Here is a 16,874-nt window from a genome sequence, read left to right as displayed (position 1 = left end):
TTAATAGTAAAAAAAAATGCCTAAAAATGTGTTTAACATTTTATCCTTTCTACCTTATTTTTTTAAAATTATAATATAACCTCAAATCAACCAAAAAAAATTTTAAAAAAACATTCTGGGAAGATGAAGAGTTTCATCTTCCCTAACGAAGCTTTTCGTTTTTCACCGCTTCTCCGACACCTATCAGGTGTTCAAATGGAAGGAGAGAGACTATCGGAGAGAGATGACACTTCGGGAGAGAGAGACTGTCGGCAATAGAGTCGAAAATTTCAAAACAAAACCCTAAGATGAAACTGCTATTTTTTTAAATTTAGGCTGGGGGAAACTTTTAGTTTTTAAAGTTTAAAGGGCCAAAAAGAGATAAAATTTCAAGGGGTTAGGGTTTCGTTAATTTAAACTATTCATGGGTGGGTGTTTGAGATTATCAAAGATAAAAAGGGGAAATTTGGGATTGCAACATACCTTGGGTGGCAAATAGTCCTTTGGCCTTATTATTTCTCAAAATTTATGCATAGTGAAATTATTTATTCACATTTATGTCATTATTTTTAAAATAATTTATTTTAAGTGAAAAAATGTTTATTTATATCATTTAGAAATTGAAAAGTGTTTTGACTCTGACCTTTAAAGAAAAAGTGTAATTTATTCAATTTTTTATCATGTTATTCAACTTCTTTTTAAATATTTTTATTATTATAGTGTTAATTAATTATATTATGAAAATATATAAAATAAAAAATAATTTTAAAAAAATTATTAACACATAACCAAAATTTAAGTAAAAACACTTGACTTTTCACATATTTTAACGACATTTTACTTCCTGAAAGCCCCTCAAATATTTATATTTCAGCTCAGTCCATTATCTTCAATTCATTCCAAATGGCGCCCGGATTCCTCTCTCTGGGATTTCCCAGTTCTCTCATATAATAATACCACTAACAATAACTCAAGAAAGAAAAAACAGGCACGCAAACAAACAACATAAACAGAACCAAATAAAGAAGCGAAGCACGAATGAGAATCGTACGCAGAGATTTAGTACCCAGTGGACCTGGAAGCGTCAAGGTAAAATCTACAAAACCCAATTCAATTTCGTGCTTACTCATGCTGTATCGTGTTGTAACATTGAATTTGATATATGGGTGATTGCGCCTTTTCCAGATGGTTCCAGTGGATTCAGATGATCTTTGGTTTGCGTATAATCTCATAGCTCCTGGCGACTCCGTCATGGCTGTAACTGTTAGGTAGTAATTTTTCTTTGTTTAAAGATCTTTTATGTGTTTTCAGGCTTTTTATGCTCAGTTATAATGGGTCAGTTTCAAAATCAGATTTTTTTTCTTGTGAAAAACTGGTATTTTTGATATCATATATTAGGTTGCGTTTCAGGCGGTAGGTTCTCAGAATGGTACTGGTCCGGTAACGTTACTGGACTGATGTGATAGTTAGAAGTGCGATGTTTGGTTCTTGTTCTGGCTTTAATAGGTCAGTTGTAATTCAGCTTTGTTTGCTTTCTGATGGAACCCTGAACCTGCAGCACCTAATTCCTCAACACACCAATTTTATTTTTGGGTAATTCTCAGCACACCAATTTCTCACACACAAAAACATAAAACAGCCAACCCGCACTCACAGTCAAACAATACTCAGGATTGAAGACAAAACATTAATTCACACACACACACACACACAAATATATATGTGTTTGTGTGTGTGGATATATATACATATATATGTATTTATTTATGTATAATCAACGAGAGTTCCTATCTTTACAGAGTCCACACTAGATGATTAATATCAACAGCAGAAGCTAACCAACTAAAGTCCGGCAAATCAAGGAGCCGGAACTTCTCAATCAGCTCAATGCTTCGCAATCCCTTCTTAATTTATTCCTGCCTTCCCCCCTTCTTCCACCCCATAGGTCCATGTGAGATTCCCTTCTCCCCCCACCCAACATCGTTAGAATCTCTCCCTCGGCCACATTCCTTTACTGGTCCATTTGGCTGGTGTTGGAACCACGTCTCCTTGTGTACACTTTCCAAACCGAGGTCCTATCACTTTCTGAAAGCAATAGGAAATTTGATGTGACATGATAGAATATGTTCCTGAAGGGTAGGGTCATGCTAGGGTACCAGCCTAGTAACTTTATTGATTTGGCTATAAGTAGCATGTATTGGTTCTTCTTCAATGTCCATGCTTCAGTGGGTTGAATTATGAATCTGCTTTTGTGTGTGTAAAACTGGGAATTTTGACATAATATGATAATGTGTGTGGGTGGAAGGTAGGGTCACAGTATGGTAATGGATCAATAACTTCAACAGACTGATGTTTTGCTTACATATATTATTTTTTGGATCTTTGTAACAATGTTTTAAATAATTTAGTACATAAATATATAGTTTAATATCTTTTATAGTAAGTAGCATATTGCTACATGTAAACAAAATATCAATATATGTGAACAAAATACTGCCTCTGTGTCATTGAATACCCTGACTGTGATTTTAACACCGTAAAATATTGTTGCCATGTGATTTTAATGGCCGTAGACTTCTGATGAGTTACTAATCTGACTGTGATGAAACTTTTTGTAAGTTTATTCATTACTCTCATTGGAATTTATTTAAGAAAGGACTCATTGGAGAGGATGAAGACTGAAGCTCCATAGATCTTGAAGAAAAAAGAAATTGTAATTATTTAGATGATGATGGAAACATAGGACTTCAATTTATAAGTAGAATTGATTGATATGGTTATAGTAAGTAGTCCAAGACACATTTTTGGGAAATGATTAGTCGATGATATCCTACCATAAGATATAGTAAAACTCCATAACAGAGTGGTTGATTTGATATAACTTTATATTATGATTTGATTTTAGTTTTAAAATAATTGTTAAAATAACCTTTTGGAATCTACTCTAACACCTAACATAACATTAAAACAATGTCAATCAAAGATGATTAGGGCATTTATTAGTTCAGAATATCCAACACTAATGATAATATTGTCTTTAGAGAATAAAAAATTGGATCCTAAACTATGAGCTCTAACACCTAATACATCCTTAGAACAATGCTTGCCTAAATTGGTTAGACAAACTAGTATTCGACGATATGAACATTTATTAGAAAATGATATTTGACATTGACATATTTTACCGTGAAGACGATACATGATTATTATCTTATGATTAATGTTATTCGTATTGTGTGTAGATTCTCCATATTCATACTATTTAATGTATTAAACTTCCTTATTAGATGATCATTTCCATTTTTGACAGAAATAATTAATAATTACTAAATTTGTAACTAGATTAGTCTAGTCTATAGTCCCTTTTTTGGGTACAACCAATGAGGACATGATAGTAAAATTACAAGACACGCCTAGAGCCTTAGGCTACGACCTATGGACCGATCCAAGATGTGGGTCTTCATAAGAGGAGGTGGAGAAACATATGAATTTAGACAAAACTGGTTAAATAACGATTTCCCACCCAATGTTTTACGAAAGCACTTTTTTACTCTTTAGATTTTAAAATGTCAAATTTTTACCCATCATCCATTTTTATCAAAAAAATTTATTTGATTGTCCTGAAATTAATTGTTTTGCTTTTATTAAAATCACAAAACTATCATTAACATTTAATATAATTGTCAAATACCAATATATTATTAACAATTTAAAAGTTTATTACTTAAACCCTTATAAAATATCAACACTCTAATTGGCTTTTAAATATTATGTTTCGTTTGACTATCGATTCGGTTTTAAAAACATTGATATACCACTTTTCTTAAATTAGTGAAATAGTACACGGGTTTGAATGACTCAAACATATCATTGTATAATTTAGTACTATTAATTAATTATTCAATAGGAGAGTAAAAATTGGAATATATATATATATATAGATATAAATTATACAATCCCCAAATATTGAATTCAATATGAGTTTCTTGAAGTATACTTAGGATTGGGTAGATGTTTCGATAATAAACTAAAAATCTTATTGGAGCATAATGAAAATACACCGAATGTTTTGAATTGATGGAGACAAGATAATATACAAATTAAAAGATACCCACTATTTATATAAAATTCTAATAGAACAGAGTAAAAGACTCACTTATTTGATACTTATACTTGATTTGATCAAACCCTAAACAATTGATACAAAAGTTGCACTAATTTGTAATATCTCTTGCGCCAGAGACTTATCAACCTCCTTCGTTTGGCCTTGTAGCAACTTATCCTTCAGACTGAGAGCCTACGCTTATTATGATTAACATTCTTCTTGGACAATTTACCTCGTCCCCAAGCTACTCTGTATGGTGGAGGCTTTTTGAAATGCAGATTCCTAGACAATTTACGATACAACTTGAATAAAGTTTTCTCAAATGCAGCATACAGAGGAAAATTCGTGAGCGCAAATATGCTGACAGTCAAAAATGCAGCAGTGTAAATCATAGTGGTGGTCCAATGTGGCTTTCCCGAACAAACTATGAGCAATAATGTTGTCGCAAATGCAAGCATTATTGTAGTCAACGAAATGAAGATTAAGGCGAAGCCTATTGTGAGTCTGTCAGGGAGACTATAGTGGAATTCTTCACACGTATAAGGCTATGTGAGGAAGAACAAGAACATTACAATGGAGGTCAAGGAGCAAGTTAAAGCAATAGCCTCCATGACTGTGAAAACCAAGAAGAGAGTGTTGTTGAGGAAAACTGGAAATCCCTTCTCATTGGAACCTCCTGGTACAGTGTAGGCAGCTGAGAAGGTCACGATAGCAACGAGAACAGCCACTGCAGTGCAAGAGTGAGGAGTGTCTTTTCTCCTTTGCTGTGCTCGCTTGAGTAGTTCATTGTGCTTCGTTTTGAATAGCTCTTCGCAAGTCTTGTTTTCCTTGTTGTTGCGCAACATGGCGTAGTGGAAGAGTGTTACCTCCTCTGCACGCTGCATGTATATGGAAACATAACTTACATTTAAGCACATTTATGAGGTAAAAATCTTGTAGGAGAAAGAGGGGGCCGAGCTTATTTTGTACCAGTTTGTCTCATCCTGGAGTTGTTATGCAGGTCCTTCAGGGTTAATTTGTGTAGTCTCTTCCTCCATGTCCGCAGCATGGTGTAAAATGGTGTAGCCATTTGTGTCAACCTTTTGAACTACCCTTGTCATTAGTATTTTCTTATTTTTCACATGATTGAAGAGTGTTGGAGGCTAAATGAAAAAGAGTTTCACATTTAATAAAAGTTAGTAAAGTGATTGGTATTAAAATGTAATGGATTAAACTTTAATACAAACTAATTAATTTTATGTAATATGGATTTTGATTTCCACCCTCATCAACTCAATATATTTCAATAAAGAGATATGCCTCATGATAAAATCTTCTTTGGAAATATTATGTAAAGATTGAAGCGGTTCTTTCTTTTTCTGGGCTGAACACAGCCAAGTGAAATGCATGGTCCCTGGAGGTCGTTGCAGGATATGACAGCAAACGTTTATGTTTCTCATGGAAGCCCTTCAGAGATTTCCAATCGTCATTCAGGGCTGACTGATAAGACTCTTAAAAATCAGTTTTACAGCCCATCTCGACTCGTCAGATCAAGAGCTTCTTGTAGATGGTAAAAACATAATAATAATAGAAGCTTGGTTGAGATTAAAAATTTTCTTTAAAATTTGTTTTAGAAACAAGAAAGAACATGGTCTATATATTCAATTTTGAGTATTCAAATGATGTGATATTATTTATATATTTAATTGGATTATCAAAACTTAAACAAAATTAAATTTATATTCAAGTGGTTAGTTTTAATTAAAATAAATAAATTTTGATTATTGTAATAGAACATTTTGAAATTCTAGTCTTTTTAATAATTAAAAAAAAAACCAAAAGCCATCTAATATCTCATATTTAAATACCTTAAAAGTGATGTTATATAAAAAAGATACCAATGTGCACCCTTTTACATATATATATATATATATATATATATATATATATATATATATATATATATATAGGGATTGATTTTATCCTTGTAAATGAAGATGAAAAAGTATTATTACTTTGCTTGAATAAATGATAAAGTGAGAATATAATAAAGATAAAGTTCATTTTTATTTTACAAAGTATGATAAAGATAAAAGATGACTGATGATTTATAATTGAACGATTTAAAAATAAACAGTTATTCAGTTTTATCCAAAACTAGGTTACGTTAAAATATCTTAAGGGGTCATTTGGTTATCGGTTTTAAAGATTACTTTGGTAATCTATTTTAAAGATTACCTTGGTAATCTATTTTTTATTTCCTTATTTGGTTTGTCAGTAATAAAAAATTACAGTAATATTCTATTACCTACGTTGACGTGACATGTAATATAGGTGGTAATCTAATTACCACTTTCACTTTAAGTATTTAAATATTACCAAGGTAATCTTGATTTTATTATAATTATATTAGTATTTATTAATTTTTTGAGACAAAAATAAATTTAGTTTTAATTAATATGACAAATAATATAAAAAATATTTAAAAATAATTATATTTAAGAGTATTTAAGTAAAATAATTTACTAGTAATTTTTTATTACCTTTAACCAAACACAATAATTATTTATACCTATTAAATTTTATCAAATATAGTAATTATTTATACCTAGTAATCTTTTAAGTAATATATCTTCAAGGTAATTTTTCTATTTCGATAATAAAACATTGTTCAAATCAAACACCCCCTAAGAGATATCTCACATTGACAAAGTACAGAAAATATGTTGAATATGTATGAGCATTTTACATAGCTTAAAGATGATAAAAACAAAACTAGTTTATTAATTTGTTAGCGCTTAAACTATCAAAACGTGTACATATTTTGGATTATCAAGTTTAAAAGTTAAACTGTGATAAATTATGTGTTTAAGCATACAATATTTTAATATTGAATCGGTTGATATGCTTAGTCTCTTATAAAAATAAAGCTAAATAACGTATAGTCATTAGGAAAAATGTTATAATTGTTCTTCATATATGTGAAACAGTAAACACAAACCTATAAATAAAGCAAATGTGGTAAATGAATAATATGTTTGTGTATTAAAGATCCTTATGCATCATGTTTTATAGACAAAGTGGCCACTGATTCTATTTATAAAAAAGAAATAATAAAACAATATCAATATAATATGATTGAAAGTATATATAAGATAAAAGGTGATGAAAATATGATAAAAATGATACATGATTGATAAAATTTGGCAAGCGGGTCAGCTCAAACATGATTATGTCTTTGAGCTTAAAAGCATAAGCACATATCTTCAAGAGATTAGATAAGGCTGGAGGAAGAAGATTGGAAGCCAAATAGGGAATATTTGTATTGTTAATTGATTATCATTAGGCTAATATGGAAAGTAACATGGAGTCCGTGAACAAAAAAATTTAAAAAAAAACATGGAGTCCATGAAGCCTTCTGATTGAAATTTCATGCTATAGAGTGACAGAATAGAAAATTTTGGTCGGTTGGCTTCACATGCATGCCTTATATATAGAGGATACAGTTCTATTCTGGCTACTTGCTTCAGTTGAAGTAGTCGAAGCTAAAGTAAACTAATTTAACAGAAGGCCAAAATTATTTCAAAAAATAATTAATGAAAAATTTGCTGAGCTTAAAAAAATCACTTTAAATTTTGTCTCAGACAAAAGAATTTTAGCATTGTATACCAATACAATGTTAATAAAACTTTAGCAAAATTAAATAACTATAGAGATAATTATACTTGAGTACTACATTGTGTATTTAGTTTTGAGTATTCAATTAAGTATCTAGATAATCTGTCATTATATGATTAAATAATATTTTATCTTAATTTAAAATATGCAATCACATTGTAACACATCATTTAGGTGCCCAATTAAATACTCATAACTAATTGTACATAGTTTTGTTGAAATATTTATAGGAATTGATCTATAATTTTTTTATTCAAATAATTGAAATAACAAAATTTTCTATTAAATAAAGTAAATTTTCAAAATGTTCTATTAAAAAACCAAACTTTTGGTAAATCTTATTAAATGTACCAAACAAACATAAGTAGTGTTGTTGATTTTGTTTTATTTTAGTAGCATAGTGATTAGTTTGATACATTAAATAAAAAATAGTAAAAATTTAGTTATTTTAATATTAAAATTTGAAAGTTTGATAATTTATATAGTAAACTTTGAAAATTTAGTCTTTTCAGTGGAACAAAAAAACAAAATTTAGTATATCATTATTGGATACCTCTAAGTGATGTTATCCTATAAATATATAATAAGTTAGATGGGACAATAGGGTCATTAGCCCTCATTGACCTAGCTACCTCAGTTTTTTTAAATTTTAACGTTTAAAACAAATTTTTTATTGAAGGAACTGAACTTTTAAATTTTCCTAAATCAAGCTTTTAGATTTTTTTCATTGAACAAACAATATTAATTGTGTTTATTTGGTATCTTTAATAAAAAAATACTAAAAATTTAGTCCTTTATATAGAAAAATTTAAAAGTTAAATTCTTTCAATAGAAAAATATAAGTGTTTGGTTCATTTTATTAAAAAATAAAAGTAAATGTTGGTATAGTTCGACATATTTATAAAAAAAGGATTAGTAAAATATTAACAATTTGCTAATACAAATACGTAGAAGTGGAGAGTTTTACGAGCTCACTTGAATGCCCCTATGGTTGAGATTCTTCATGGGCTAAAGAAATATAATAAAGATAAAATTCATTCTTATTTTACTATGATGAAAGTATATATAATACAAATAAAAAGATATTGATCATTCTCAAAATTGGGTTACGTTGTAATGAGTAATATTATATGTATATATTTTGAATATACAAAATAGATATATAAATGATGTGTAATCATGTGTTTGAATGTTATTTTCTCTTTAATTCAAAATTACTCAATCGCACGATGATATATCATTTGTGTATTGTTTTTGTATATTCAAAATATGTATGCATAGTTTTATTAGTGTTATAATTCATATCCCAAAACAAATCTCATATTAATAAAGTATGAGAAAAATATTGAATATATATAAACATCCCACATTACTTGAGGATGCTAAGTATTGTTACTTGGCTTAGATAATTGATAAAGCCCGCTGATACTATTAGTGAGAATATAATAAAGTAAGGTCTTTAAAACCGGATCAGTGATTGAACCGATTATTTTATTAGTTCATGATTCGACTAACTGGTTTGACCAATTCAACCTATTATCAAATTATAATGAATTTATTAAATAATATCAATAATTTAGTACATGTTTTAAACATAATCCATGTGAATTCATTAAAAACAAATGTGTACAATCATCAACAACAAGAAGATATATTTGCTTCTTTGAAACATAAATTTCAATTCATTAAAAAGAACCTAAACAAAACAAAACAAAAAAACAATTTAAAATATCTTAATCAAATAATTCACACATGGATGCTCCAACCACTCTTCATATTAAAAAAAAAAAAAAAAACTATATAACACTTATGATATATCGCTTGAAGTGTTATCATGGATGGGGGCCTCAGTTTAATGATGAGAATAAAAGATGGGATCTTAGAAGTGTGGCATTCTATAGAACTATATATGTTGCTAGGAATTTTCAAAAATGAGTGTTTCTATAACAAAGCAGCAGAGACAACTCAGCTTACTTCCCAATTTTAAATTGTACAATTTGGGCTATTTGGCATCTCTCTGCAACCAGAGGGAGGTGCAGTTGCAATACGGGGCAAGATTTCCATTGGCAGACAACCACGTTGCCTTTGTTCCAAATTGAACTGAAGCTGCCGCCTTTGTTCCAAATGGGGGATAAGTTTTACAAGAACTGAAATGAAGAACTGAAGCCCCTGCCTCTGTTCCAAAATGCGCAAAATATGAAAAGGGGGATAAGTTTTACAAGTTAGGGCTCGCAATCACGTTGACAAAAATGTATATTAAATGCAAATTGGTTAAACCTAGTTCTGCCGGTTTCAACCGATTCATCCAGTTCGTCAATTTTGACCAAATTTGATCGAATCAATAATTAACCCAGTTTATAAAGTAAATTGGACCAAACTTGTAGCTGTTATCTGGTTCAACCAAGTAAACTGGCCGGTCCGTCTGGTTTTCAAAACCCTGCAATAAAAATAAAGTTCATTCTTATTTTTACTATTGTGAAAGTATAATAAACATAAAAGATGATTAATAGTTTATAATCAAATGAATTAGAAATAAACCGATAATTGGATTCACCCAAAATTGGACTACTTTATAACATCTCAAGACAAATCTCATATAGGTAAAACATGGGAGATATATTGAGTATGTATGAACATCCACAATACGTAGTCTTGCTAAGACAAGAGTAGCTTAGTAGTCTGTGGGATCCTAAATCGTTAAAGAACAACACTTTGCATATGTTCAAAAGCAATGGATTGTGTATCCATAACGGACAATATCCCAATAGTGGGCCAATTTATTAAATATGAATGTTAGCAATAATAATATTAGAGTCATTTCGCATGTCTTCGTAAGTCATACATTTAGTCCCTTGATTGTCAATCCCAACAATAAGTATTAAAACTCAATGAAACATATTCATTAAAAAATACTTTATAACCATGTATATAAGACATTGAACACAAACCCATAAATAAAGGATGCTGTCAAAAGTGGATATTGATGGGCAAATGAATAATGTGTTTATATATTAAGGTTCTTATCTTAACAACTTACAAGTTTGGGACCTATGAAAAAGGCGTTAATAATAACTTGTGCTTCACGTCTGTGAGGTAGTAAACACAAACCTATAAGTAAAGCATTCTTTCAAAGGTGGATACCGATGGGGCATCGGAATGATGTGTTTATATGTAAAAATTCTTATCTTAACCACTTACAAGTTTTGGACTTGTGTGCATTGTCACATATTCATTGGAAAGTGCAAAATAACTTATTCTCCATGCTACTGAGACAATGAACACAAACCTATAAGTAAAGCATGCTTTCAAAAATAAATACCAATTAGGCATATGAATAATGTGTTTATTTATTAAAATTCACATCTTAACTGCTTACGAGTTTTGTAACTTTGTGGATTGACACATAGTCATTGGAAAATGTGTTATAACTTATTCTTCATATCAGGGAGATAGTGAACACAAACCCATAAGTAAAGCATGCTTCAAAGGTGGTTATTGATGGGATACATAAACAATGTTTTATATATTAAGATTCTTATCTTAACTATTACAAGTTTGAGAGCCATGTGCATCGTAACTTATAGATGAAGTGGTAATCTAATCTAATTATAAAAAATAACAAATTAGTTAGTACAATATCATTATAATATAATTGAAAGTATATATAAGGTCATTCTTTGAGTTATAATTACAAAATTGGTAATAATATTCTTACAAGCATGCATGCTTATTGAAAAATAGGGCTATAGTTTCTAAATTAATTTTAAAAATAATCTTAATGGCATTTACCAAACAAACTAATACAAACGCCATAAAAAACCTCAAGAATAATCCCATAATGCTCCTTGGAATTCATGGACATATAATAATTCAACAGCCTTCAAAGATATTTGGCTTCTTCAATCCATTTTGCCAATATCTTCTCAACCATGAAGGCTCTGAATTCTTCTCTCGGATCATAAGAGGACTCTTCTATGGCTACCATGCAATAACTTTAGTGATCCCTTCACTGTCTCTTTGCGTCTTGCCTCTTGCCTTTCTATACTCATGGGTTTGTGTTCAAAAAATACTTTATCAAGGAAGGAAGGTCTCCATTAACGCCATGAATCCGCCCAATAAGTTTCTAGTTCCCTTATATGAATACTACTTTTCTCTTGGATTTGAGTAATAATTCTTGGGTTTGAATGACTCAAAAACATGATTGTATGATTTGGTACTATTGATTAACTATTCAGTTGGAGAATAGAAGTTGAAATATATATGTAGAAATTATACAAGCCTCTAATACTGAGTTCAATAGAAGTTTCTAAAATAAACAAATGACAAAAATTAATATATGAAGAGAATTAATATTTGGAAAATAAACTAAAAATCTTATTGAATCATCGTAAAAATAGATTAAATATTTTGAATTTATAGACTTAACATAACATACCATCTAAAAGACACCCATCATTTGCATAAAATTATATTAGAACAGACTAAATTTTTTTTTTATTTGACACTTATTCTTAACTTGGTCAAACAGAATTTCCTCTCATTTGTAATATCTATTGGATTAGAGACATATTATCCTCCTTTATTTAGCCTTAGGACAACTTATATAAATCCCTCAGACTAGGGAGCTCGCCTTGTTATGATTAAGATTCTTCTTAGACAATTGACCTCGTTCTAAAGTTGCAATGTGTAGTGGAGGCTTTGTGACATGCAGATTCTTAGACAAATTATGATACAACTTAAGAGTAAAGTTTTCTCAATTGCAACATAAATAGGAAATTGTGTGTGTAAAAATCCTAAGAGAAAAAAATGTACTAGTATAAATGATAGTGGTGGTCCAATGTGGCTTTTCCAAAGTTGAGTACAGATTAAGTTACAATTTGATAGCTTAATATGAGTTCAAAGGCTTGTTGAAACTCTTTCTTCTTTTTTATAAGATTTTTCCCTTTTTTTCAACAGTTTTTTTTAGTGATCATCTTCTTCTTATTATTATTTTTTTTTACCATTCAATATCATTTATAAAATTAATGTTCACCATTTGATCAAATCAAACTCAAATTCTCTATTTGAATTTTAAATCAAGCTTGAGTAAGTTTTTATTTGAGTTTAATTTGATTTAAATTTATGTCACACTAACTAGCAGGATATTCTGTTGCCCAATCGGAAAAGAAAATTCTAGACCTTAATTTTTTCTCACAAAAGCAACATGATTGTGTTGTTACATGCCAACTAATTCTGAATAAAATACAAATCGTTCCTTACATCAAATCTCAATTTAACATCCACGTGTCAATAATCCAACCCATTTGGACATCAACCTTCTAAACCCAATATTACCCTCACAATCTCACGAAACAAAACCATTGTGTCCAAGGACAAAGTCCTCGTCCCAAAGTTTCATCTAGACAACATCGAGATATCACGAAGGCCAAGGTTTTGTGTAAATTCGGGTTATATCCCATTAATTTTAAAAAATTTAAATATTTATTTATCTGATAAAAATTTAAATATATATTTATTTATTAAGTATTATTATTATTATCAGAATTAAATAATGATTTAAAAATTTTATTGAAACTTATATTTTAGGATTATCTTTAAATTTTAAATTTTATATTTATATCTTCCAATCTTATATTTTCCAAATTTAAAAGTTGAGTTTCTCCCCTCCCTCAAGTCAAGGTTTGCAAGCTTTTATCTTTTTGTGGTATACAACTGCCCCCTAGCTTTTTAAATTCATCTCTTTAGTTCTAAATCTTTATCTTTTGCAACCATTCGTTCTCTCTGATCATTAGCTTTCTCTCTCCCGTTATTCTCTCTTCCCTCTCTAATTGTCTTTGTTGAAGATAAAGATGATTGAAGAGAGAAGGAAGAGTGACTAGGAGGGAGAGAGCTGACGGCCGAAGGTGATGAATGGTCATTCAAGAGAAGAAGAAAAAAAATTCATTGAGGAAATTGACACTTTTCAAACTTTGAATAGAGAAAAATTGTTAAATTTTTAAACTACGGTAGAAAATGTAATAAAATTTTAGTTTTTTTTAATTTTTAGCTAAATGATTTTATTCCTGATAATAATGGTAAAATTTAACAAATAGATGGACATTTGAATTTTCAAAAATTAGTGAATAAAAGTATATTAAAGCTAAACCTAGGTTGGGAATAGCGTTTTGGCTCCCACCTGAAATGACAATTTCCACCTGTTCAGTTTGAAAACCCAATTACCCACTAATCACTCATATCTGTCAAACCTTCTGTTAGTTTTCAAATTAAATTACTGATTTACCCTTATTCAAAGGATGATTCCCAAATACTCAATTACAGCTCAAAGCACGTAAATCCATCTAGCAAACATTGAACTTTCTTTCAATTTTTTTTTTTTAAATGCTTGATTTCTCCTTTCTTGACTCTTTGAATTTTCATCTTCGACTAGAAAAAAAATTCAAAGAAAGTTGGAGATGGAAATTCAAGCATTTATATGAAAAAAAGGGAAAGAAAGTTTCCTTTCACCCACCTCCATATTTATACCACTTCCACAGTTCCACGCTTTTGTCCATTTCTCACAATCTTTTCATCTTTCTTTCCGGTTTGGTGACCATCAACAGTTACAACAGTCCACCATGTCTGGGATGATGATTAATCTGTCAATTGGATGTTGACATATGTTACCTAGAAAAACAGGTATGGAAAACTTATGAAAGGAGATTTTAGTCAGAGATGGAAATTCAAAGAGGGGAGATTTTCTGGGTCTGCTGAGTCAAGATAGGAAAAAAAACAAGCATTTGAAAAAAAAAAAATTGAAGGAAAGTTTTACATAGGTTTACGTCCTTTGAGTTAAAATTAAGTATTTGGGAATCATTTTTTATTTAGGGATAAATCAGTAATTTAATTGAAAATTAACAGAATATATTAACATGTACTAACAGATATGGTAATGGGTGAGTGTTTAGCTTTTTCAAACTTATCGGTGAGACTTTGTAAATTCAGTAAACATTGGGTGGGACCTAGTTATTTGGCCTTTGGCCGGTTACAAAACCTAGTGCCCATGCTATTTCTGGCCTATCGCCTGCTCGTCTATTTACAGACTTCTCATTGTAATCAACAAACTGAAGAGTCAATGGCTTCACTCTCTCAACTCACCCAATTCCCATGCAAAACCGTTTCTTTAACGGCACCTCATCAGCATCTCACTACTGTGAAGCCTTTGATTCTTCCTCTAAACTCGATCAAAATTTCGCAGAGAATCACTGAGAAGTAGCTGAGCGCAAGGCCGGTGTTCGTGGCTCGGGCCGTGGACTATGACGAATGGTATCCCGATAAGGAGGACGAAGGTGCCGCCGTGGCCGTAACAGAGGAGGAGAAGCCCGTAGAAATGACGGAAATTGAAAACTTGAAGAAGGCGTTAATTGATTCGTTCTATGGGACTGATCGCGGGTTGACAACGACTAGCGAAACGAGAACGGAGATCGTTGATCTTATTAGACATCTTGAAGCTAAGAATCCGACTCCCGCACCAACTGAGGCGTTAACTTTGCTTAACAGCAAATAGATTCTTGCGTAAGTGCTTGTTTCCCTTTTATGGTTTGTGGGAAAATTATGGTGAAGGGATTGAATTTGGTTGTTTTAAAAATTGGGTATTTTTATGGCTTGCTAGTGCTTGAGTTGATATGAATCTTTGATTTATTTAAGATGATATATCATATTTGAAACTGGGTAGTCAAGATTGAGTGGTTCGGATAAAATAGACCAAACTACTCATTCCCACCCAAGGTATAGTGAAAACCCAATGTGATATTTGTTAACTTTTGGAAACTTAAATACTCACACATCTATTAGTTTTGGCTATTACAGTCGAGGATAAAATTATCATTTAAAATTTTTTATTTAAACAAAGAAAAGTTATTTCTTTTTTCCCCTTAGTTTTAAAAACTAATCATTTTTGTTTAACTCAAACTTTGAAACATTGCATTTACATCCAAAAAACTTCATTCTATCTTTCCGGCCACTGTTCTTTATGAAGTTTCTCTTCGACAGTATCTCCCGTCCCTCCATAGTGGTTTCCCGATGCCAAAATCACCAAAAATATGGTTGAAATGGCTAGATTTTCTCACACAGATCTATGCAAAAATCATACAAACTCGTGCAACTATCAGTTCATCATTGACACACAAATCAATCAGACAATGTTGCATCGCACAGATCCATGTGAGAAAATCTGACCATTTCAATCAGTTTTTCGTTGGTTTCCACTCTGGGAAATCACCATGGAGGGAGGGGAGATGTCGCCAAGGAGGAATGCTAAAAGTACGACCGTTGGAAAGATGGAATTAAGCTTTTGGGGGTGTAAATGCAATGTTTCAAAATTTGAGTTAAGGGAAAATGGTTAGTTTTTAAAACTAAGGGGGAAAAAAGAAATTAATTTTTGTTTGTTTAAATAAACTAGGGGAAAATGATTAGTTTTTAAAACTAAGGGGTTAAAATAAAATCAATTTTTCTTTATTTAAATAAAAATCTTTAAATGAGGATTTACCTCTGATTGTAATTGCCAAAACTAACGGATAGGTGAGTATTTAGGTTTTAGATAGTTAGTAAGGTTTACTTTGAATTTTCACTATACCTTAAGTGAAAATAAGTCTTTTGGCCAATAAAATATAAAGTTAAATTGTTTTATAGTTAAGTTTGAGTTTTGCTAGTCAATCGTCAGATGATTTTTTGGGATTCGAAACAATATAAACTGGTCCTTGATCATACCCGGATATTCCCCTTATTAGGAGATGGATTCAAGTCAAGTTTATCTCAAATTACCTTGGAGTTTGGTTCAATTTAGAAGAAGCTACGCTCAAATTTCAGTCTAAAAGGAACTGAGCTGGAATTCGACTGTAATAGTAATGTAGCTGAGTCAAAATGGACTAGAACTCTTCGGTTGTAGCTGAATCAAACTCTTCTAGGCTTAAGAATTTAGTGAGCTGAAAGCCCTCAAGTTCGAGTACAAAATTAATCGTTAGATTCGAACTCACCAAAACTATGCTTGTTTTGAGCCGTTCGAGTCAAATTGACAATCGAGTTTGGATTAGTTAAGCTTGATTATGTCTCCAACCCTATCTAAGAATCTGACTTTGGATATGTGTGGCCATCGGCT

At 30.7% G+C, this 16,874-nt stretch overlaps 2 protein-coding genes across 2 annotated transcripts; both read left to right on the top strand.

Moving 5' to 3' along the window:
• The first annotated feature begins 858 nt into the window (after positions 1-858).
• On the top strand, positions 859-5,231 carry LOC123220969 (protein PELOTA 1-like). Its single transcript, XM_044643602.1, has 3 exons — positions 859-1,068; positions 1,165-1,247; positions 4,413-5,231. Exons 1-3 carry the CDS (start codon positions 1,018-1,020, stop codon positions 4,519-4,521), a joined length of 243 nt encoding a protein of 80 aa, XP_044499537.1. The 5' UTR covers positions 859-1,017; the 3' UTR covers positions 4,522-5,231.
• A 235-nt stretch (positions 5,232-5,466) lies between these two features.
• On the top strand, positions 5,467-15,284 carry LOC123221466 (plastid-lipid-associated protein, chloroplastic-like). Its single transcript, XM_044644314.1, has 2 exons — positions 5,467-5,633; positions 15,005-15,284. The coding sequence occupies exons 1-2, from the start codon at positions 5,467-5,469 to the stop codon at positions 15,282-15,284; spliced, it is 447 nt and encodes a 148-aa protein (XP_044500249.1).
• The last annotated feature ends 1,590 nt before the right edge of the window (positions 15,285-16,874 follow it).

The sequence above is a fragment of the Mangifera indica genome, chromosome 7 (genome assembly GCF_011075055.1).
Source record: "Mangifera indica cultivar Alphonso chromosome 7, CATAS_Mindica_2.1, whole genome shotgun sequence".
Lineage (NCBI taxonomy): Eukaryota > Viridiplantae > Streptophyta > Magnoliopsida > Sapindales > Anacardiaceae > Mangifera > Mangifera indica.
Note: the sequence above shows the minus strand (reverse complement) of the source record. Positions and strands in the feature narration are given on the sequence as shown.

Excerpts from the sequence above, each read along its gene's own strand:
- LOC123220969 (XM_044643602.1), top strand. The coding sequence starts at position 1,018 with ATGAGAATCGTACGCAGAGATTTAGTACCCAGTGGACCTGGAAGCGTC. Across the intron at positions 1,069-1,164 it reads GTGGACCTGGAAGCGTCAAG|ATGGTTCCAGTGGATTCAGA; the intron begins GTAAAATCTACA and ends CGCCTTTTCCAG. Across the intron at positions 1,248-4,412 it reads GTCATGGCTGTAACTGTTAG|CATACAGAGGAAAATTCGTG; the intron begins GTAGTAATTTTT and ends TCTCAAATGCAG.
- LOC123221466 (XM_044644314.1), top strand. The coding sequence starts at position 5,467 with ATGCATGGTCCCTGGAGGTCGTTGCAGGATATGACAGCAAACGTTTAT. Across the intron at positions 5,634-15,004 it reads TCAAGAGCTTCTTGTAGATG|GCCGGTGTTCGTGGCTCGGG; the intron begins GTAAAAACATAA and ends GCTGAGCGCAAG.